At 37.5% G+C, this 23,014-nt stretch overlaps 1 protein-coding gene across 2 annotated transcripts in view; it reads left to right on the forward strand.

Annotated features, from left to right (window-relative positions):
* Positions 1–1,213: 1,213 nt before the first annotated feature.
* Positions 1,214–23,014, forward strand: part of UBE2E1 (ubiquitin conjugating enzyme E2 E1) — a 54,432-nt gene continuing 32,631 nt past the window's right edge. Inside the window, exons 1-3 of one of the 2 annotated variants that reach the window (XM_063303884.1) lie at positions 1,214–1,353; positions 2,668–2,846; positions 4,098–4,148. In XM_063303884.1, the coding sequence (XP_063159954.1) occupies positions 2,695–2,846; positions 4,098–4,148 (203 nt within the window). In that variant the 5' untranslated portion in view covers positions 1,214–1,353; positions 2,668–2,694. The remainder of the gene's footprint in view (positions 1,354–2,667; positions 2,847–4,097; positions 4,149–23,014) is intronic. The other variant, XM_063303885.1, reaches the window with a different exon arrangement.

Here is a 23,014-nt window from a genome sequence, read left to right on the forward strand (position 1 = left end):
TCATAAATCTGAAATAAGACTGGATTTTGTTTCAGTCTGTTGACAATTTCAGGTATGTTCATAAAAATCCCAGAATAGGATCTATGACATCACAGAGTTCCCCATTGTAAGGTAATGATGTTACCCAAAGAAGCAATGGGAGTCAGCACTAAAGGATGGTACATCTGAGGAGATCAAAGCCAAGTGAGGAAAATGAGATGATGTGGATGTTAATAAACATTTTACTAAGATGTCATGCTTTTAACATTTTAAACATACCCTTACTCAATCAAGCAATTTCATTTTTTTTAATGCAACGGTTCCAGAATTCATAGCTTGCCATCAACACCTCTGGCTGGATTGTGACTACAATTTCTTAATGATATTTCTGCATTGTTTTAACAACCAGGAAGAAAAATGGTTACTGATTGCCTTATTTAAAGTACACAAAAAAGGCAGGTGTGCAGTTAAAGTTGCAGATTAAGTGAGCCAAAAGAAGAATATGAGTTTCAAGTGATACAGCCATGGAGAAGAGGATGTTTCTCCTACTGCAAAGTTTGTACAAGTCAAATCCCTGGAGGGGAAGATAGTCCCAGAGAGCAGGCCTGTTGCCTCCAAAGCAGGGAGCAGGGGGGCTGCCTGTGAAGGAAAGTAAATGAAAAGGGTAATTTTTAAATCTGACACACTTACCAATATTGCGTACAAGTTGTTACTTGGACACTTTCTCCTCCCCTTACGTTTTATGCTCTGAAGTCTATACAGGTAAGAGGAAGAAAAGCCCAACTGGTAGGAATGTTGAGTGTGGGGTGGGGGCCTCCGCTTGTCTTCCTTGTCAGACACTTTTCTTTGTAGAAAGCACATCTCTCATTTATTATTCATGCTGCTGTTGTCATTATCATTATTATTTTTAAAGTCCTCTGAAGAGTGCCCTGTCAAGGTGTGGAGTGTTTACACAGCTTGCTTCAGGCAAGGAGAGATTCGCCTCACAAGCATGGGGGGTGGGGGTGTCTACCCCCTTTTCCTCGTTGTTCATCTAAAAATCTTTAGGGTGCAGTTTGTGAATAGGGGCGACCTGAAGTCATGCCCCAGGGGAAGCACTCTTTGAATGGGGTGGTAGGTGCCTGTTTATGTACCGACCCCCTCCGATTGGAAAGTAGTACGTGGTGCGTGTGTGTATGCAGTAATGTATGTGGCACCGGCTGGCTGGATGCCCTCCCTGCTTGGCGGGGGGGGAGGGGGGGCTGAGCCAGGCAGGGAAGCCATTGCCTGTTTAATAGTTGCTGTTGCAGCACTTCCGCTTCTCTCCCTGCGAGAGACACACGAGTGGCCAGGCCCAGCCGCACCGAGGAGGAGCAGCCAGACACAAAGGGAGAGGTATGGGGAAGGGGCACCCCCTCGCCACGACAAGGCACAGCTCCCCTTTCCTGCGTCACGGCTTGGCCCGGGCGAGCGCTGAGGGGAAAACGGGGGAAAGCGACCCGGTGGGGCTTTGTGGTTGCCCGGGGAAAGCGAGAGATGGGAGAACGACGTGGGTTGGCAAAGGAGACGGGGGGGTTGCGGGGGGAGGGAGAGGGAGAAGATTTGGGGTGATCCTTTCTGGGGCTGTCAGATATCGCCCCCAGCCCAGCTGTCCCTTTGGCTGAGCCGCAGAAGGCCGGCAGTGGCAGGAGGGGTGCCTCGATGTGCAGCTTTCCCTCCCCCCCCCCCGTCCTGCTTGTGAATGAAGGCGAGAGATGGGCTGGAGGGGGAGAAATTTGGAGTGGGAGAGGGCTGGAGTGAAAGGAGGGGTTCTCAGGATTGAGAAGTGGACAGCAGGAAAGGAGGGGGTCTTAGTAGGCAGCAAGAAGACGTGGGGGCAGGGGTCCCATTGGAGAAGCTGTTTTCAAATTGGAGGCATACCCCCACACACTCCTTTAAGAAATTCCCTATTGCCCTTAACACACAAATGGTGGCCGAAAGCTACAAATCCCCCCCCCCCGCTCTAGTCCGTCTCTCTTCTGATCAACCCTCCCCCACCCTAAATTAGTAGTCATGGATTATGCTCCTCCTGAAAAGTCTTATATTCCCACTCCTTATCCTGGGGTTCTAAGTTTCCCCTCTAATCTCTTAAAATGTCACCCCACGGCCTTTGCTTTTGATCAGCGGTTTTTAGAATAGCCCCCTTTCCAAATAGGAATCTCTTCTTTCTCCCTAATCTTGTAAATAAGAATTCCCCTGCGTTCCCACCAATATTTTCTTCTGCTTAACAGGCAGTGATTTACAGTTGGCAGTCTCTCTTCTCCATGTGCCTGTGTCTTGGGAGTAGATGTTTGGGAGAGGGGTCTTGATAAGTCTCACTCAAGTAAAAAATTGCAGGAGGAGACTTTTAAGGACATTACTTAGTCTCCGTAATCCTGTTTCTCCTTCCTTCTCCTTCCTTCCTTCCTGTGACTTGTGTCACCCTTTTTCCTTCTCTTCCCCCCCCCCCATTTCCAGAGATGGAACTGGCACTAAATGTTACTGAAGCAGAAGGGTGGGGGAGGAGAGTTACTTCTTTTTCCTCTTTCAATCCACTCTCTGTATCTCCCTGCAAAGGGAGAAGAAAATGTTTCCCAAGAGTTAGAATCTTGAGACTTGTGCACACACAAACATTCAGCGATTAGTAACTCTCAGTTTCCCTCCCTGTTCCTTGTGGTGTTTCTTCTCCAGGTTTGGGGTACATAGTGGGGGGTAGCTATGTCGGATGACGATTCAAGGGCTAGCACCAGCTCTTCCTCATCTTCATCCTCCAACCAACAGACCGAGAAAGAGACAAACACACCGAAGAAGAAGGAAAGTAAAGTCAGTATGAGTAAAAATTCCAAGCTCCTTTCCACCAGTGCAAAACGGTGAGATTGTCTTTAAGTGTATCTATGACCTGTGTTTTTAACTGTGATTTTTACCCTTTTCAATATCCTAGTTTTGCTCGTCTTTGTGCAAATTGATAGCTTTTTCCAAATCAGAATCGCCACTCCTTTCAAGATGCATTATTTTCTTGGTAACTTTCTTCTCAGCATTTGTCTATAGCTCTGATATTGACAGTGAGAAAAGTTAAAAGCATGTGACTTGAAACCAAGACTGTAAATTCCTGCCTTGCTTCTGACTTACTGCATGGCCTTGAGGAAGACATTTAATTTCTTCACCTCTCTGAAGTTGTAGATTATAACAATAGTCTGTGCACATAAGTAATGTAAAGATTGTTTTATGTTTGGCTGCTGCTTTGAGGTAATCTAATTAAATGACAAAATATTTGTCTTTTATGAAAGGGGGAGAATTCTGCTTTTTATTATAATATGCATTTCAATTAACAAATTCTATTTTGCAAATCAGTTTGAATTCAATACATATTTTAAGACTTTCATGCAATATATCCGCTGTTTCAATAACAAGAATTGTCAGTGTCAATTAAGACAGCAAATATTTGCATTGTACCAATTCATGCTTATGATCCTTCCTATATGTTTGCTCTGTGACTGGAATTTGAAACAGTATTTTCACCAAGTTGTCTGATAGTTCCAGTTCTCTGTATCTTGTTCCTATTGTTATTACTGCAACCCAGAAACAATGAAAATAGAAGAAGCAGATTTTCATTAGGGATTTATATAGGGAAGCGAAGGTCTGTCTCTTGTCTGGGGAGGAAGAAGCAAAGAGAAGGAATATTCATACTTCTCTGACTACTGCCTTCCATTTAACTTAAGTGATAAAAATAATTGAAAATATTGTTACTAATTTTAACTGATACTTGAATTTGCTTTATTGTGGTTAATGAGAAAATATTTGTGCATTCTATTTTGCCTTTATCCCTATGATGGCATCAAAATGATAAATTTGCTGAACAGATGCAGGCTCAGGTTTGTTAGATTTTCAGGCTAGCTATCTCTCTTGAACTGTTCCCTAACTGTGAAGTGGGCACAACAGAGGTCTTTGTTAAATGGCTATTATCAGATTAGGAAATGTTGACCTGGCTCTTGTTTTGTAGATCTGTGCAATTTTCTTTCACCCTTGTTAATCAGTTTTATAGCTAGTTTAGGGAAACTAATATAGCAGATCAAAATAACTTTATCAAATTATGTACCTTCTCTCTTAATTTATTGTCATAGGATTCAAAAGGAATTGGCTGACATCACCTTAGATCCTCCTCCCAACTGCAGGTATGTATTGATACGTCTACTTTTTAACCTGAGTTATGCATTGCAAGTGTGGGAATTACAATGCCATCCTATATTTTCTCCAATCTCCTGTTGCTAATATTTAAGTAAGATGTATTATCTGATGACATTGTACTGTATTTCATCTTTCACGCAATTGGTGGTGGTTGCAGGATAGCAGGGAAAGGCAGAGTACAAAGACATCACATCACATATTATTATCTGTTATTAAAAGAACTTCTGGGGTCACAGTGCTTACTTGCATTGCTATATAGGTTTTTTAAAAAACATTTTTGGTTCTGAATGATGACACAGAGAACCTTTTGTAAAGAGTCAGAGTGGCAGACTTTGAAACTCAGGATGTGAGTTTCAGATGTGAATTCTCTTGGTTTTGTTTTACTGAAAAATGATTGTATGAGAGTTTGTACAAGTTGCATTTTCTTTTTATCACTGTCTCCTACATTCACAAGTATTTTTAATATTTTCATTTTGTTTATTATTTAGATTTGGGAATAAAAAGGAATACCTCTTATTCTATCTCTGTGCAGAATAGTAAGGTGTGTTGGAAGAAGTGTAATTTTAAGATGGTCAATGTATGTACCTTGAGAGCATATGTAATCTGGTAATACCATAACCTGGGGATGTTGTTGCCTTTTATAAAACAGCTCTGAGTGGTGTTTTAAAAGATTTAAACATGTTTTTGAAAGTGCCTGCTAAGCTGCTTCTTAGTTTATCACTTAGTTTTTCTAGACTTTTGCATTTAGATATGAAGTAGTAAAATGGTTTGCCTCTGTTAACTAAATAGGAGGGCTAGTAGATACATGACTATCTCACTCTGACAGGTGAACAGAAGATATTTTTCTGACCAGTGAGTGCTGTCCTGTTACTGAAACTAACACACAATTTTAATTCATAGTGATTGTAAACATTGTCTGTGCTCTGTACCCAGTGTGGAAGTGTTTTCTTTCTCTTTCCTGCCCGCACTTTCTGGATCAAAGTCTATACCCAGATCATTATAGGACACTTTCAACCATTAATTCTGTTTATACAGTTCATGTATAAATGTAGTGTCTTTCGTGTCTCTGTGTTCGCAAAATATAATGATAGTAGATGTGGCTTCTTATTTCTGGGAACCATAAATTTCAAGACACATGCAAATATACTTGTTTTGCTTAAGATTTTTGAGGGTCAGAGATTGGGTTATGCTACAAGCAATCTAGTGATCATAAGAGTCTTGAATTTCTGATTATATAAGTGAATAAAACTGTAGATTATTTTAAATTTATTCTCTCTGTGTGCTCATTGTTAACATCAAAGAAGTAGATTAGTTGTGCTTTGTTCTCATAATTGGGCAAAGGAATGGGAAAGGCAATAAATCTAGGAATGATGCTGTTTCTGATAAAGGTGTTGCATTGTTGAGTTCTGTATTTTCTTTTCTGCACTAAACATATTAAAGTCCTTTTTGTGTAAATATATAGAGCAATTTTTCACCAAAATAAATGTTCTAGCCAGCACAGATGTAATGTTAAAATGATTGACACAAGAAATGCAATACCTGATTTAAGTACCACTTGTGAAAGTAGCCTGGATACTGTGTAGGCCCACATTGTTAAATTTATAGTAGATAACTTATGCAACATAGGCACCTGGCTATCAAGGCTATTTCTACTATCTCTGCATTCTCCACCACCTATCAATTCTCAAGTTGCTTTCATTGTGAGTTGGAGAAGCTTCAATTGCTAGTTACATATTTGAGGAGTAGAGTTGCAGTTGCGAGATGGGCAGCAATATAAGTTGATATAAATACAATTTAAATTTTATAAATCCTAGGCTTCAAGATAGTTCATGGCATTCAAGTGCCTTTGTCCAGGGATCTAAAGACTTGGGGCTAGCCTTGTTAAGAAAGATGGCAAGTTTGTAAAAACCTTGTTACGGTGAAAACTGTTTCACCAATCCCAGTTGGTAAGCAGAGAAGTGTTGGTGTCCTTAATGTTAATAGTGATAGGGGCAACTACTTTATTTTTCACATACCTTTTTCTTCTTTAAGAACTCTGCTAACAGACCCATGTGGTTCTAACTTTCCTTTTCTATTTGATCTGTTTGCCTTCAGGCCAAGGTTGAGCACTGTCAATGAAAGTCTGCTTATGTTTTGTCTACATTGGGCTTGAAAAAGCTAAGAGTATTTGCCAATTTGATCTGAGTATGTATAGTGCAAGTTAATGTAGTGATCGCTACCCAGACTTGGGGGATCCTTGCAGAAGGTTTAAGTAATTCTTATTAAAATGTTTAATTCTTATAAAAATGACCATTGACTATAAACTGCTTTGAATAGTAACCCAGTCCTTGATTTGTAAGAATTTTGTATCCAAAGGTAATATTTAGATAATTGTGACTAAAATTAAAGTTTTGTGGTAAAATACTGTAGCTATTTTGGGATTGTTTTTTCATACCAGCTTGCTCTTGCATCTCCTCATTCATAACATGTGACCATCTTCCTTGCCCTAAGACCTTCCCCTTTGCTCTATACCTGATAATGATCTGGATGGCATCTCTTTGCTTTCACATGGCAGTACTTTTCAAGTGATCGAGTTTCACCTCATTTTATGGTCTGTGTTTGAATCTTGGTTTGAAATGCTCCAGATGTTGACCAAGTGCTTTTCTTTATCGACCTGGTGCTCTTTGAGATCATGTACGAAAGGCTAGAAACTGTCCAGACTATACTGACTTGTGTACATAACTATTTTAGTGCAACAGGTTGAAAAGCAAGTATGTATGAAAAAAACTGATGTCTGAATAGCAAACCCAACCTAGGCTTTCATAAACCCTCAAAAAGCAATGGAAGGAAAGAAATGGGTTCCCATAAAGAAACTTTGTGTATAATATTTAGACTTCCAGTATTGTCAGAAGCAGTAATTGTTTTTTAAATTTTCATGTTGTGTTTATTTAAATATAAACTTTCTAGTTAATATCAAGGAGTTATGTTTGCCTTGCACATTTCAATTTTCTAACTCACTATTTATAAGTCTCCATGGAAGGGTGATTAGTCTACAATTTATGGGCTTTAAAATGATATCTAGAGCTTTCAAATGCAGAGGCTTACATTTAGCTATAAAGAAATAATATTGTGTATGTGGAATTCCAATAAATGTATGCTTAAATGTTCACTATGTAATATAGAATTTGAGAGTTATGTAAATAACTTTGTTCCAGAAAAGTAATGAACAAAGCAGGTGAAGATTTTTTTCTTAAGGCCTATTTACGAGTCTATCTCAAATTCTGAATTTCATAAACTTTAATAAAAACTCAGTGCAAATAGCTATATAGCCCAATCCAGAAGACTGATACACTAGAAAGTGTATTGTCTGTCTGAATAAAAACACAAATGTTTTCCAGCCGTTTTCCAGGTTTTTATTAATAGTATCAACATTGTTTGGAATTCATCAGGAACTGCTAACAATAAAACAAGGGTCAAAGTATATAAATAAAGCTAATACTGCAATCTTATAATCTATTACCTGGGAATATATTCCCTTTAATGAGATTTTTCAGTTTCAGGGGATCCTGTTATAAATCTTAGTGGTATGTATTTTCATACTGTTTTTATAAGAAAAACAGCCTATAAATCTTTTAATTTAAAAATAATAAATACATATTTTCTTAAGATTTAATGTTCTGTCAGGAATTAATAAACACAAAGGAATGCATAGAATCTTGTGGCTTGTAAATTATGGAGATGGAAATAAAGAATAACTTCAGAGGTGTCTGCAAGATTCAGCACTTTCATTAAAATAACTGAAGTGTGTTGTTATGATACAAGCTTCACCCCTTTCTTATGTGTGCGATGTGATGCACATACAAAAGAGGTGGAGTTTGTGTTCTGTTGGTGTGATCCTGTTTTCATCATTTGACAATCCCCCCTGCAGACACCTCTGAATAAGCTCTTTCCATGAACACTGCAGAAAATCAGTATTGAAGTCTACTTCACATTGGAATTAATCCAGTCCCCAAGGACCTGATTTTTTAAAACAGTTATAGACACATAGTCCTCTGGAAGTGGAAGCATGTGCAAATCCATGTATTGAGAATTGAGATTTTGAAACATAGTGTCTTTGTTTTCTGGAAATCATATATGAATATATTTCCATCAGCAGCTAGAGAGCTGCTTTCTAACGCTGCATAATGCAGGAATACTCTGTAGCTCTTAGGCCAGGACAAGAGTTTTGGTTTTCATTCCTTTGTTAGCTTGAAAAAGACATTTGTGATTGTCAAGTTCATTTTGCATTTGCAAGCTTTTTGGGGTTTTCTCAGTGGTGATCTGATACATACAGCACTTTATTGATGTATGTTAATTGAAAATATTTACATAACTGCTAGAGCAGACACAGATTAATGTACATTCAAGATTCATATGGAAATGGAAACCTAAACTACCTTGATTTTACTAATTTAGTAAAATCAGTCAGCTCAATTATTATAAACACTAATTTGGCTAATACAATTAGAGAAACAGTTTTTAGATACATCTCTGAATACATGCACATAAAATTATGTTCTATATTGTGCCATTGGTGTTGAACATTTCAAAGCACAGTTCTATTAAAATCTTCACAACAGCATACTAATCCACCATATCCAGATTATAACTGTTATGTCCAGGTGGTGCAAGCCACTTAGTCATTTCAGATCTTAGAAGTATCTTTGCCTGTATCTTCACATACAAAGATGGGAAGAACCTTTTAGGTTTAATGGTGTATGTAAGCTTGTGATGTATCATACTGTATATATTCTTTAGTGGTTTCTATTTTCCTTAAGAAAGAAACAATATGCCATGTTCAGTTAAAGCAAAAGTTTGATAATCTCAGGAAATAACCTTTTAGGGATTTCTGGGTGCATGTAAGATTATGATATATACATTCCCTAGTGGTTTCTTCCTCCTTTCCTAAAGAGGAAACAGTCTATTATGTAATCCTTGATAATTGTGAACTGTTCATCTTAGAAACCATTTAGTACTGTACGCTACAGAAACCACTTAGCATTTACTGTACACTTGGTAACTTTCAACTTGTATATATATTTCACCCTTCAGGTAATATTTACTGCAGGGAAACCACAGTTTCAGTACAGGCTATGCTTGAAAACACATTGGAGGGATGCATATGTATAACATTTATGAACTTGTGCCTCATTATACTTGTTTTATTGTGGTTTTGAATGATTAATTTCAGAATTAAAACAAAATCCAGATAATCATGAGGCCTGCATTTGATCAACATATTTTTGTCTTCCCTGGTTTTCCAACCATTTTTGGGACAGAAATATTTGTAGAAAAACAAAGTTAAGTGTTAGTTCTGGTAGTCTGTAGAAAATTTAGCCAGTGGATGCAGCTAGCTACATGATGCCTACCTTGTTTTCTAACTCAAATGTTATTTTAAAATATTTGAATAATCATTTCAGATAATAGTGGTCTATATACATGACAGTTACATTAAAAATAACATTAAATATTTGTCTTTTTTCAAACCTTACTACTTTGTATTTGATATTTAGCAATATGAGTAACACAATACTTTTTTCTACAACCAGGGAGCTGAAAGTTTGAGATTCTACCAAGAATTGATTCAAAAGCTGCATTTTCTCTGATAAGCAGGAGTTGTAGCTCAGAAGTCAGATGCTTTTCATACTAATAACCTTAGGTTATATACCTGAAATCCTGTCCATTTTTTTTAAAAATCTTTAGAAACAGGGCTCAGAAAGAGTTTTGCTAGAGAGGGGCTGCAGAATAAACAGTGTACAGGGCTAAAAGAACCAATAATTTGGTTTGATCTAATCCAAACATTTTGATGAGGAAGTAGGGTTTGAGCTGACAAATATTGCTTAATATTATTATTTAGCTATCTGTGTGACCTGCTGATATTTCAAAAATATTTGCATATTATGTACATTTCAGAGCTGATAACATACATACAGACTATTCAGTACAGAAAAACCATTACTCATGTAGCTTTATGCCAGTGTAGCCATATCTAAATAGTATTTTTGCATATCTAACTTTGCTAGCTTATCTAGAAGTTTGAGAAGATTCCTGGGAACTGTTGATAAACTATTTTATCACTATAGATCATATCTAAGTTGTTTTACAGAAGTAGCAGAAACTTTATTATTTTTGTCTCAGCAGGGGTTAGTGGCTGTCTAGCAACTGGATACTGAGGTTAAGCAGGGTCAGGCCTAGGTAGTATTTGGATGGGAGACCAGCAGGAAATGCCATGGTTGTAGGCCGGACTGGAAAGAAAACATCCTGGAAAAAGGCACTGGCAAACCAACCTGTATTGTTGACAAAACAAAAAAAAGCACCTACATTGTCATCAGGAGTTGGCCTTGACTAGAGTGTCATTTTAGTTTCATTAACCTGGTGTTCATCATGCCAGTATTGTATAAAAGCAGAAACTTTGGATTTTGACAAAAAGTAGGAATAATTTTTAGTGCTATGCTTTTCATGATTTTCCCATCTGCTGTTCAAACTACTGCCACTCCCTTGACCTCTTTCTCTTGGAAAGGGTAATGCTCATCTCCAGATTAGGAAGTCATAGAATTAAGGCAGTCATAGCTGCCTTTTTGAAGCTAGGGGAGAAAGCTTGAATGGGACCCACCCTCCAGTTTATTCAAGCCACATATAGTGCTACACTTCTTGGGCTTGAAGTTCAAGGATGTAGCTTTTCTAAATCGGCACTTTCTGACTATAAAAGCACCAGGATTGTCAGGAAAGGAAGGAAGAATTATTACCAGTTGGTGAGAGATACTGAGAAGTAGTTGCTTATCTGTTTATCTTAATTCTGAACAAGGGTTTTGTTAGTTAAAATAGTTAAAAACTGTACCAAGATCTAACTCTGGATTAGGTGACGTGCGAATGGTGTCTTCCTTAAATTCCCATTTCTATTATAGAAGAATAAAAAGCATATACATATTACTTTGCTTTTTAAAAATGTGGAATGTAGTAAGGTGAAAAATAGTGCTGCTTATAGAGTCCCAGAGAAAATGGGGGATCCTTGATTGCAAGAAAATAATTTTTCTAAAGCCAAAATTACTACTACTACTTTTTTCTTTTCTGTGTAATTCCCATGTTAATGTTAGGTAAGATACTGCTGCAATAAAAGTGAAAAGGCAACCTATACAGATATTCTAGAAATAAAAATTCTCCCATATGGATGCTAGCCTAAATTCTTGCTGGAATAAAAGATGTATTTGAGGTCCAGGCTGATTAACATGAGACAGAATTATTAAATATTTTGAGATATTTTGAAATCTGGCTGTTTTGAGGATAAGTGGACAGATTGTTTTTAGAGACCTGAATGTGATACTCATCTACACATCTAAACATGGCTTAAATTTTATTTCCTGATGAGAGAACTATCATACACAAAATATATTGTATTTCAAGGGATCCTAAAGTAATGCTTTCCAGAGGGGGGGAAGGGCAATTTGTTTTAATTATAACAATGTTTAGGAGTAGATCAAGTTGAAAGGACACTAAAATTGATGTAGCCATAAATGTAATCTTCAAATGTATACAACCAATCATTTACTCAGTTTTTTGTGATCCATCTAATTAACAGAGTGTATGAGGACTGCATATTGCTTATTTTCTCTATAACCCAGGTATAAAACAGACGTTTTAATTTATTCCACATATACAGTAAATATTTAGAACATCCATAATTTAATCCTCCTTTTTTTCCATGCTATTCAGATCACAGACTTTTACAGGTTATAAAATTCAAAACACAGACCCAGAAAATACTTACTCTTGGTAAGTGGTAAGCTTCAGAGAAGGAAATAGTTTTTTACTTTCACAGTGAAGTTGGAATCTTTTAGTCGTAATCAACTTTAAAATAGAAATTTCCTAGACTGTCTAGAAAACTGCCTTAATTACCCATGTGACCTAAGCTGTGTTTTGGGTAAAAAATCTATGGAGTGGATTTTTTACCCAATCTTCTGTTCCTTGCCAAGTAGCTTGGTATATGACAACTATTTGCCTGAAACCAGCTCCGTGTCTTCCAGACTCTTGCTTTACCTGACCTTTTCACTGATCCAACAGCTCTTTTGTTTCTGGGTCATAAATGTTATTCAAACCTATCAGTTTGAGATCATCTAAGATAAACATTAATCTAGAGAAGTAAACAGTTTTATTTTAGATCTGAAAATCCCTCTTAGGAAACACTGTATGCATACTCACTCCTGTTTAGATATTTATGTCTCTCCTTTGCACTTTCAGTTTGTGGTTCTGCTTTGAGAGAAGGTTTTAATTGTTTTCTAGTTTTACTATTGTTAAATTGGCTGCCTGTGAATTGGTGCTATGTAAAGATTCATGTATTTACATCCTTAAATTCTGCTTCCAAGGGAATAGTATATTTTTAACCCAGATGCTTGAGCAATTCGTACTTTTGCTGCTATTCATAGCTACACATGTGTGATATTGCTGTAAAGGAAAGAAAAATGAGAATGTAGTCAGGGGATGATGGCTGGACCAAACAGAATTTTGTGTCACCTGCTAACGCAGAGATTTGCATTTAAATTTTATTTTTTTATCTTTTCCTGCCTCCATAGTCCTGTTACATTAGCTTCTTTGACAGTTCCTTCCATCCCCCCTCCTCCATGTATTACAGCTGATACAATAATCCAGTTCATTGAAAGACCAGTTTCTTTGTCAATTGTCTTGCATGGATCATTCTCAGTAATTCATAGTGGTGAAGAAAAGGGATTTAGAAGTTAGAAGCTAATAATTGCCATAGAGTTACTCTTTTATAAGAGTTGTTTTTTACCATATCTTTGAATTAGGCCACTATATGATATCAAATTTTAAAGTTTTGCCATTGTGCTATTATTAAGATAAGCCCGTCAGATATGATGCTGGCAGGAAAGTGTAGTGTTATGAAATAAAATAAACTCATGCTGATCTTACTAAAGTTAACGTTGGTCACTTGTTTCGATTTGGCCTAATATATATTAGGAGGCAGAACCCCAACTCATGCCACTTTCTCATGGCTAACCTGGGTAAACTATGTGATCAGTTCTGACTATTCAGTCTGTGTGCATAATTTCCTGCTCTTAGCCCCAAATGGTAAAGACTTCTGGTTTCTAAATGGAAATATGTACTTTTCTTGGCAGCAATATAGAAATGGCTTGCCATTGTTCCTTCTTGGAACTTTTTGGCTTCCTTACCTAGAACCCTGGGATTTCCTCCATTCAAGTACTAATTCGGTCCAACCCTGATTAGTTTTTTGAGATAGCCAAGGCTGACTAGTTCTGCCACCCACTCTAACATCCCTGGCACAGGGTAACCTAAAAATAACATATCTGTCTTTGTCACAGATAAGACTTGCTTTTGTCACCTCTGTCATGTGAAAAAGTAAGTTAGGCAACTGTCCTCTGAAAGGGTTTTACTAGGTTCAGGTCTTCAGGGTTCTTTTAGTTGAGTCACTATAGCTTTTGGGGGGAAAACTTTCAACTTTATCATATTACTTTGTTTCTTGGACTTGTAGGTACCTTTTATTTATTTAAAGCTATGATTATTCTTGTGATACCTACACAGTCTTGTTCAAGGATGAGCAACGAGTTGCCTGTGAAATATTTTGCTGACGTATGTATATTTCTTTCATTATCAATCTTTTATTTTAAATTATTTTTAAATTAAATGTGTGGCAGGGGTATGATCAGAAATGTTTCAGTGCAAAATGCTGATCTTCATCTACTTGTTATCTTTATTTTCCGGAGGGTTCTGGGCCTCCTGTGGACCTAGACAATTTTGGAAAATAGAGATTGTAGCTAACTGTTGTCTGCTGCTTTGCTTTGAAGTGTTCCCATCTGCCTGAAAATAAAAATAAACAGAAAGCAAGCCACTGAACACAGTTTTATTGCCTGGCAAGAGGAGAGACTTAACAAATTTATTTACAGTAGAGTGCATATGATTTCTAATGACTGTGAAATTGTGTATGAAAATTAGTTTTTCTTACCAAGCATGTTACTATTACTGTTTAGGGTGGGATATTGTTCAATTTCTTTTTTTTTAATTCTTAAGGGGAACAAAGACTTCTGTTTGGGGCAATTTTTTAGCACCCTTGGACACTTGTTGAGGGAGGATGATAAATTTGTAGTTGACTATAATGTGTTCTTGTCCGGGGGAACAGGAAGGAAAGTATACAGTTGCTCATTAGGCATGGTCTTGGCAGTATGGAAATTATAGAGGGATCTTTCTTGTCCTTCCTAGAACCTTGATATTCAGCAATCAAAGTCTAGCATAAAAGATATGTACTTATGATTAGAGAACTCTGAGCCCAGGACATTGTTTTAAAAATTAGAACTGAATATTGCTCACAGTCCTTCCACACAAAAATATCTGGTTACTTGAATGCAACTGAGCCAGAGTCTGCCAATCTAACAAATACATTCAGATCTACTTCTTCCCCTTCCCTTCTCTATGATCCAGTCCGTTTCATCCAAGGTTTTATCTCTGCCTTAATCAGGATGGTTTCTCCCATCATTGATTCCACTTGCACTGTTGCAGTTGAAGGTAGTTTCTCCTGATTTGGCACATTCCCATAATTTTTACTTTCATTGAGCTGAAATCATAGGAGTAAAAAAAAAAGTTCCTTGTTACAAGGAACTTGTGGCTTTCTCTGTGTGTATGTCTCTGTGAACTAAAAACAGCTTGTTTGCAAGTCGTTCTTTCTCATATTCTTAGTTTATCTCCAGAGAGACATTCAGCTTTTCCATTTAACCTCTGAATGAATATATTGTACACAAGTCTGAACAAGTCCTATTAAAATAAATGTTACAACTATTCTGATGTATTTTTCAACAAACATACATGCTCTGAACGATTATCAGCTAATATAAATAATGCTAAAATAGATTGACTCGTAATGCCAAATAAGTGCAGTGTGTTTGACTCCCCATGTTTGTAGGCTTTTATATACAGTTTGAAATGGCAGTTAACATATATAATGAGGGCATTCCAAGAGTAAAAACTGTATCTTAAAGTCTCCAATCCTTGTGAAAAAGATGATAGACCTCGCCTTATAATTAATGTTGTACTTGGAAGACTGTGAAAGTTCCTAAATATGACCCAGGAATATTTTAATTATGTCCAACTTTGCATAGAAATGTTCACATTTATCTTCGACCATTATTTCAGGAATCCAAGGATACGGAGTAGTCCTTCTATTCTTCTTAAACTCAAATGAAAACTGCCTGATGAAATTATCCAATGAGCTCCATGACTGAAAAGAAAATTGCTGCATTATATTGATGCCAAATAATAAACTGAGAAGAGATCACCTTTCACTCATAATAAAGACAAGAATTTTCCAGTTGATAGAAATAAAATCTAATCAATAGAATCACCATGTGACTATTGGAAACAGTAATTGCCTGTTGTTTAATGGACTTAAAATTTTAAAATGCTATGAAAATAAAGCTTGGAAACTTCTTTTACTTGCCCATGAGTTGAAGGTTAGATGAACTGTTGTCTTATATTCACATATACCAATAATCCATCTAGCCCACTTTCTACTCTGACCTACTTAGTTATTAGTTAGTTGTAACTGTCCCTCTAGCAGAATTTTTTTCCCAAGCTGCTCTCTGCTTCCAGTCACTGCCTTTTCTTTCTTAGAATGGCTGGAGGAACTTTCAAGAACAGAACACTATACAAAATCAGTTACTTATTTTTATCCTTAAATGTGCGTATCTTTTTCCCCTTTGGAAATTTATCACTGACACTGGATGCAGTATGGAGGAAAGGAACCTTCTGCTTGTCAGAGCTGTTTCTCTTTTTAATCACTTAACCTGCATGGATTTATTTATGCTACCCTTTGGGCAACATCACTTAAACTTTATGATATATGCCACTGCTAAGCTTATTAAATAGTTCTGTTTCCCCTAGCTTAGAAACCACTCACATATGTCCAGTGAGGAAATTACCAATTGTACCTTAACTTATTCCACCTTACCGGTTGTTGATGCTGACAAAATTCATCTGATCTGGGTTCTTCAAATGAGAAAGTCTGTGAAACATTGATTATTTATACGTATGTTACCAATTAGATACAGTAAACTGTTTGTGGTTCTGTTCATCCAATATGACTAAACAGGCAACTAAATATGATGTATTAAAGTCACCAGAAATTCTAGGGTGATAATTGTTTTATAATAACTTTTATCAGTGGAATTCAAGCAGGACTTGAATACCTGGGCTGGCAGCTCTGTTCTTTGTTGCTCTTTTTTTTTTTTTTTGCACCATTTGAAGAACATACCTTACTCGGCATACTTAATAGTCAGGTTCTTGAGGCTTATTGATCAGGGTTACTTTGCAGACAGTTCAGTCTACCTGCCACCAAGGCATCTTCAGTGCAGTAGTTCAGAAGTGGGAGTTGCCTTGCAGTATATATAGTTTGTGTAAGGTTTGAACTCAGGGAGGATTTGTGATTCAAGGTTTCCTGGGAGGTGTTTTGCTGAGAATGGTGTTTTCTCTGCTTTAATTGGTCTGCCTTGTTTGCTTACTGTGTGTGGCTGGATCAGGCATCTGACTGGGTGTTAAATCATATCCACCTCCACTGACCCATTGTTGGCCTATTTATTTGAGTGTGAGGCTTCTAGGAATTCTCTGGCTCTCCTGCTGTTTGTATGATCTATTATTTCCTGAACTCCCAGTCAAATGTGGAATTTGTATTGAGGGCTTGGGTGGCTATTCAGTATTTGAAATCCTGATTCTTCTTTTACAGTTGTGTGTTCTTTCATTCTTTGATGCAACTGGCATCATATTTGTCCTACATATGCAATCCTGTTAATTTTGTAAACAAGGTTAGTTCTGTCTTGGGAGGTGTGCAGTCTTTGGGTTTGCACAGAATTCTTTGTAGTGTTTGGTAGGTTTGTGGGTCACTGTGATGCATAGTCTGCTGGTATGCTCTGATGTCTTTTTTAATGTGTGAAAGTGTTATGGAAGTGGTTCCGGAATTGTATTTCTGTTATTGTTTACTCTGTGTGTGCATTTTTTTTAATGAAGGGGGATAGTTGTTCTTGAATATATTTTGGAGGTAGCACTTTTCTGAATGCTAGTGAGCTGCAGTATGTTCTTGCTCTATGGCTGAGAGTTACTTTGCAGCTGATCTTGTGTGCTGTGCGGCTGTTGCTGTGGAAATTTTTGAGATTTGGTCAGTGTGTATTGGTTTTCTGTAAACTTAGGCTTTGTTTGGTGATGGGATACCAAGGAATTGGAGTTTGTTCGCTTGCTCAATCTTTATGGTGAACTTGATCCCTGAGCATGTGGAATTAAGCATTTGAAATCATGTTCAATTTGATTTTCTTTTAGGATGACAAGTGTGCCATCTTATTGGATTAAATAAGCATGGTAAACTAATTGTGAAGTTTCCAAGAAAGTGCCTATAATGTCAAGGACTTTATAATCTTTGGTCATGACTTTGTTAAGGCTTCTCTTACAGACTCTAGCATTTTAATGATTCTTGCTTTTGGAGGAATATAACAAAACTGAGCTCCATTGAGTGTGTGTAGTAAATGGTGATACACTCAGATTCACTTCATTTCCTTGCTGATGAGATTTATTCTCTTTATTTCAAATTGCCAGATATGCTAAGCATGCTGTGCTGGCTCATGGTTTTTATTTTTATTTTTTGGTAATCATGTTAGTAAAGTCAATAAAAAGGCAGTGTGGCTTCTCATATTTTTAAAGTAAGAATGAATCAGGAAATGTGTGATCTCAAAGTCATGCTCTTTGAAGAGTTCAGGGCTAAGCTAAACATTTGCTTCTCTTTAGCCTTACCCAGTCGGGTGCCTTAGTGTGCTCTTGAGTGGTCCAGAAAACTGTTCGCTGCCTCCATTCCTGTCTGTGTAATACTGTATCTGGTTTAGCTTCTCCAAGGATGCTATTCCCCTGTCTGCTTAACAAAAGCCGAAAATGAAGATTAAAGAGAAGTTGTCCTTAGAATTCTTGTGGCCAAAATTCAGAGCATGTGTGGGACTGCTTTCTGCCTCCTGAATTGACCATTTGGGTGGGAGGTCTTGGCTTGATGAGTGAACCACTCTGATCCTGGGTCTAAGTTTCAGCCAGGTTCCTTAGGACATGAAGTGGGGATGGAGGGAGTCAGTAGGGATTAGTTTTAGCCTGGTCCTGGGTGATGACAAGGGATAGGGAACTATAGTGTCTATATTATTCCAATGACGTTGTATAAGGTAGTGTGTGGGAAAGTAATTTCTAACAGGAGGCAGGAAGTTTTTGCCTTGTCTTGTCTTTAGAGAAGGTCTTGTGAGATCTGAGGTCTGTGTCTGGCAGATCCTAACAAACTGCCGTTTCTTAGCGCGGCACTATCTCTCCCCACTTCCCTCATATTCCTTCCTTTTGAACTTTTAGCAGTATGGTTCAAGGGCATATGACAGAATTGTAATGTGCAAGGATGCCACATTTTCACTATTACTTCAGCAGTGGGGCCAGCTGTCCATGCATGAAGTTTCCTTTGCTACTGAAATCAGTTTCGGGTGGAGCCAGCTTATATGAAAGCTACACATTTGCAGCAGAGCAAATATGCAATTTGGGATTTGGCTTTTTATGTAAAACGATCAGCCTTTATCTTGCACCATGCCTCTTTCTCTGTTTTTTTTTTCTCTCCCCCTCCCTACCCCCCTGCTTTAAATAAAAGTGAGTGTTGCCAGCTGAGTCATTCAGTAACTATGTTTGGCAAGTTAAAAAACTTTCCCTGATGGGAAAATTTATTGTGACAAAATTAATGCTTCTTTTTTGTCATTCTTGCTTCGATTTTTTTGGTTTTGAGTGCAAGGGGAAAATAACCAACTATCCACATTTGGGTAGGATAGGGAGCTCCTTTACAGTTGTCAAAATAAAGATTCACAGTACATAGCTTTTTTTTTTTTAACTCCTAGGCCAGTTTGTGTATGTATTTCTGTGCTACGTGCCTAAGGGACATAGATCAGATTACTGAGTATGTACAAAACTTCACTTTGAAATTATCATTCGTCTACCCTTTCTTTCTGCCATCTCTTCTTAACCCAGATGCTTTGTCCATGATTTGGCTATGATGTGTTATTTTCAGATTGGCTTGGTTTAGCCGCTCTGTTTGTGATTAGAGCACTGCCAGGGCTCGTGGTAAGCAGCAAGTTTGCCATGGTACTGGCATGGAAAAAAATGCATCTCTATCTATTTCTGTTAGCTAGGTCTGCTACCTATTAGCTGCCATCTCATCTATTAGTGAAGTGATGCAGAAGTGACTATAGGCCTATCATGAAAAATGAACAATTTTCAGTTCCCATCTAGACGGGATAAGTTTTTAATTGTGGCAGAGGATGGAGAAATTATTTCTTCAGTGATTCGAAAGCGTTAGGTTTATGAACTTGTGTGTCCTTTCAGCTCCATGCATTTTTTTTCTCTCTCATATTCTGAAGTTATGTGGCACCGGTTTCACCATTCCAACTGAGTTGTACTTCCTTGGAGAAGTCTTTTTTTCAGTTTCTGTATTCCCCTTTGGTCATATAGGAAAAGGAAAATCTATAAATACATCCTAAATATTTAATTTCCCAACAGCATACTGCACATAAGTGATTTGATATGTAGACTGTAAATAATACCATCTTGTGTTATTCCTTGCTAAATGTGTTTGCACTAACCCACTCCCCTCAGTTGTTTATATGCAGCCTATATGGATTAACTTGGATGGGTTGTGGTTAATGCTTCCTTAAAGAATGGTATGAGCCACTCTGTCGAAGAAACAGTGAGAAAGCTGGAATTGAGTAAATTAAGACTTTTGGTTTTGATAATTACAGTAAACAAACTGACATTCTTAAGAGAGAGGGTATTGGTGGAGAGTTAAAGAAATATAATATAAATCTTTAAATCCTGCTGCTCACAGCATTTTTATTTATTTATTAAAATATGGGTTTTTTTCTTTGTAATCATTAGAAGCATCCTGATTTTACTGTTAGCAAAGTATTACAGCATGAACAGTTTACCAAACAGGATGAAAATACATGGAAAGCAAGTAGGAACAGTTGCCTGGCTTTATTTATTTATTTGTATTGTTTATATAGCTGTCCATCTTATACAAGTGACTCTGGGCAGCTTACAAGATTAAAAACAAAAATTGCCCACAAACATAACCATGGTCTTCAAAGCCTTACAAAAGGCTAACAGGGTTGGGGCCATACAGATCTCTGGGGAAGGCACTGAGATGCCACTGAGAAGGCACCACTCCAGTGCCCAACAAGATGACATTGTTTAATAGAAGGGATCTGGAGTATGCCCTCTCTACTAGATATGGTGGGGTGGGCAGAAACAATTGGAGAAAGGCAGTCCTGTAGGTAGCCTAGCCCTATGCCATGAATGGCTTTACAGGTGATGACCAGCACCTTAAATTGCACCTGGGAGCCTACTGGGAGCCAGTGCAGCTTGTGGAGCACCATGGAGCAGTGTTATATGGGCATAATGAGAAACACCAAAAACTGCCGGCGCAGTTGCATTCTGAATCATCTGCGGCTTCCAAGTGTTGTTCAAGAGCAGCCCCATGTAGAGCGTGTTGCAGTAATCCAAATGGAAGGTGACTAAGGCATGACTCACCATGAACAAGGCCTCCCAATCCAGGAGTGGGCACAATTTGTGCACAAGACAAACCTATGCAAAAAGCCCCCATGGTCACAGCTGCCTCCTGCTTTTTGAGCAGGAGCTGAGAGTCCAGGAGGACCCCAGATTGTACATCAGCTCTGACTGGGGATGTGCACTCCTGTGCAGAGTTAAAGTAGGAAAATCCCAGAACCAGGGCACTTAAAACCCACAGTTTTATGGGTTGCCAGGGTTGAGCCGAAGCCCATTCTCCCCCATCCAGACCCTCACAGTCTCCAGGCACTGGGAAAGGACCTTGGTTGATCAAGGGAGGAGGTGAAGTGGTCTGTCACATGAATATTAAAGATAACTCACAATGACTGCTTGAATATTCAGATAACATTACCTTCAGAAACACCAACTGGAATATCTACTCACTATTTCTAACTCCATATTAGTCATCTTTCTATTCTGCTAATGAAGAAGTTTGTATAGCTCAGCAGCTTGCTGTTTCTTCAGACCATTAAATGATAGAAAGTTTTTTTTTCTTTTACATCATCTTTAGCTAAATCTCTTATAGTTGCTGTAATATATAGATGCTGAAGTTCTAAATGTATCTGGATGGTAGATGTGGTGAAAGACAGGCATTCTTCCAGCACCATCTGAATGTGCTGTGTGAATATTATCTCTGCCCATTTGTTTGATGTAACTATGAGTTTTTTATTGAGCAATGCCCCTGACACATTCCCAGAATTTTGCAAAAGATCCAGAGGGAATGCTGCATGTAGCACAGGTACAACTAATGTTGGTAACCTAGTCTAACTTTAATATACTTCAAGTTAGAGAGGATTATTACATTATTAAATTACCAAATTTGAAACAAATACATAAAGGGAAAATGAATGAATGGAGAGGAAGGTAAAGACAGTAAAAGCCATGTTTGAATGGAGTTGAAGTATCCTCAAAAAGAGGGAAGTGAGAAAGACCAGTGTATGAAGCGGTGCATGGATGTGGTGATAGCAAGCATGGTTTGCAAGGATAGTAATGTATGGGGAGGTATAGTGAATGGTGTTGGAGCCAGCTATTTTTAGCTGTGTTTCCTTTTCTTTTTAAAATTTCATTTCTTTTATTTCTTTGGCTTATTATTGCTTAGTGCTTTTTTGGCTTATCCTCAAAGAGAATAGTGTGGTGTTTGTCTATGTCCAGAGGATTATTTATGTATATGTATATGTCCAGAAAAACTTACCTTCTACTTCCCATTTTTCCTACCATATCTTCTACAATTGTTTTGTCTCTAAAATATCTGTTAGGTAGGAAAGGCAAAACAGCTGTACAGTGAATTTTTATTCATAGTGCTAGGAATCCTCTGGGAAAGCACCAAGCATCATTTATTGTCCCATACAATTGTCACATAGTTATTGATAGTTTGGACATTTCTAAATGCAAGAGAACCAATACAATATAGGTTTTTCAGTGGTGAAGGCTAAGAAGACTTAGAGAAGAATAGCAATTTAATTTCCATAGCTTGATTCTACAGAATGGTTTGTGCAAATAGAAACTGTCAGATCCTTTCTCTCAGCCTTCTGAGTCTTCAGCATCTCCAGGATGCATTGCTGTATTGAGAATGTTCCTTTGAGGAAGATTCAGTAAGAATGTGCACAATTAACAAGGACAGGCAACTTGGTAGCTTCCTAATGTTTTGGACTACAGTGCCCATAATCTTATTATTGGCCATATTGGATGGGGCTGATAAGAACTGGAATCTAAATTTTCTAAAATCTAAATTTGTATATCAGTTCTTTGGGAAATTTGAGTAGCCTGATGTAATGGTGACATGACACCTGATTCATATGGAAAGCAGGATACAATATGAATATAATGGTTTATCAAATTCAAGACACAGTTCTACTTTGCTCATCAATCAGCCATTTAACTTTTAGTCAGTTTTTCTAATTTGTTAATGAAAGCTAGTTTTCAGAGTTAAAAACATTTTTTTCTGCAATTTATGTCTGTTTTATTCTTGTTTTGGGTTTTTGTTTGTTTTTGGTGTTTTCTTGTCTTAAAGTAATTCTAAACTTTCCTTGGAAGCAAATTATTGCAAACTGTTTGCAAAGCCCTATTGAATTTGCTCGTACAATGTTAAGCAAAATCCTAAAATGTATTAAGAACAAATTAGTGGCGTTTAGGGAAACAGGGGGCATGACAATTCACTGAAATACACAATTTGGGGAGCCACTGTGGTCTTCTGAAAGGAATA

The sequence above is a fragment of the Candoia aspera genome, chromosome 4 (genome assembly GCF_035149785.1).
Source record: "Candoia aspera isolate rCanAsp1 chromosome 4, rCanAsp1.hap2, whole genome shotgun sequence".
Lineage (NCBI taxonomy): Eukaryota > Metazoa > Chordata > Lepidosauria > Squamata > Boidae > Candoia > Candoia aspera.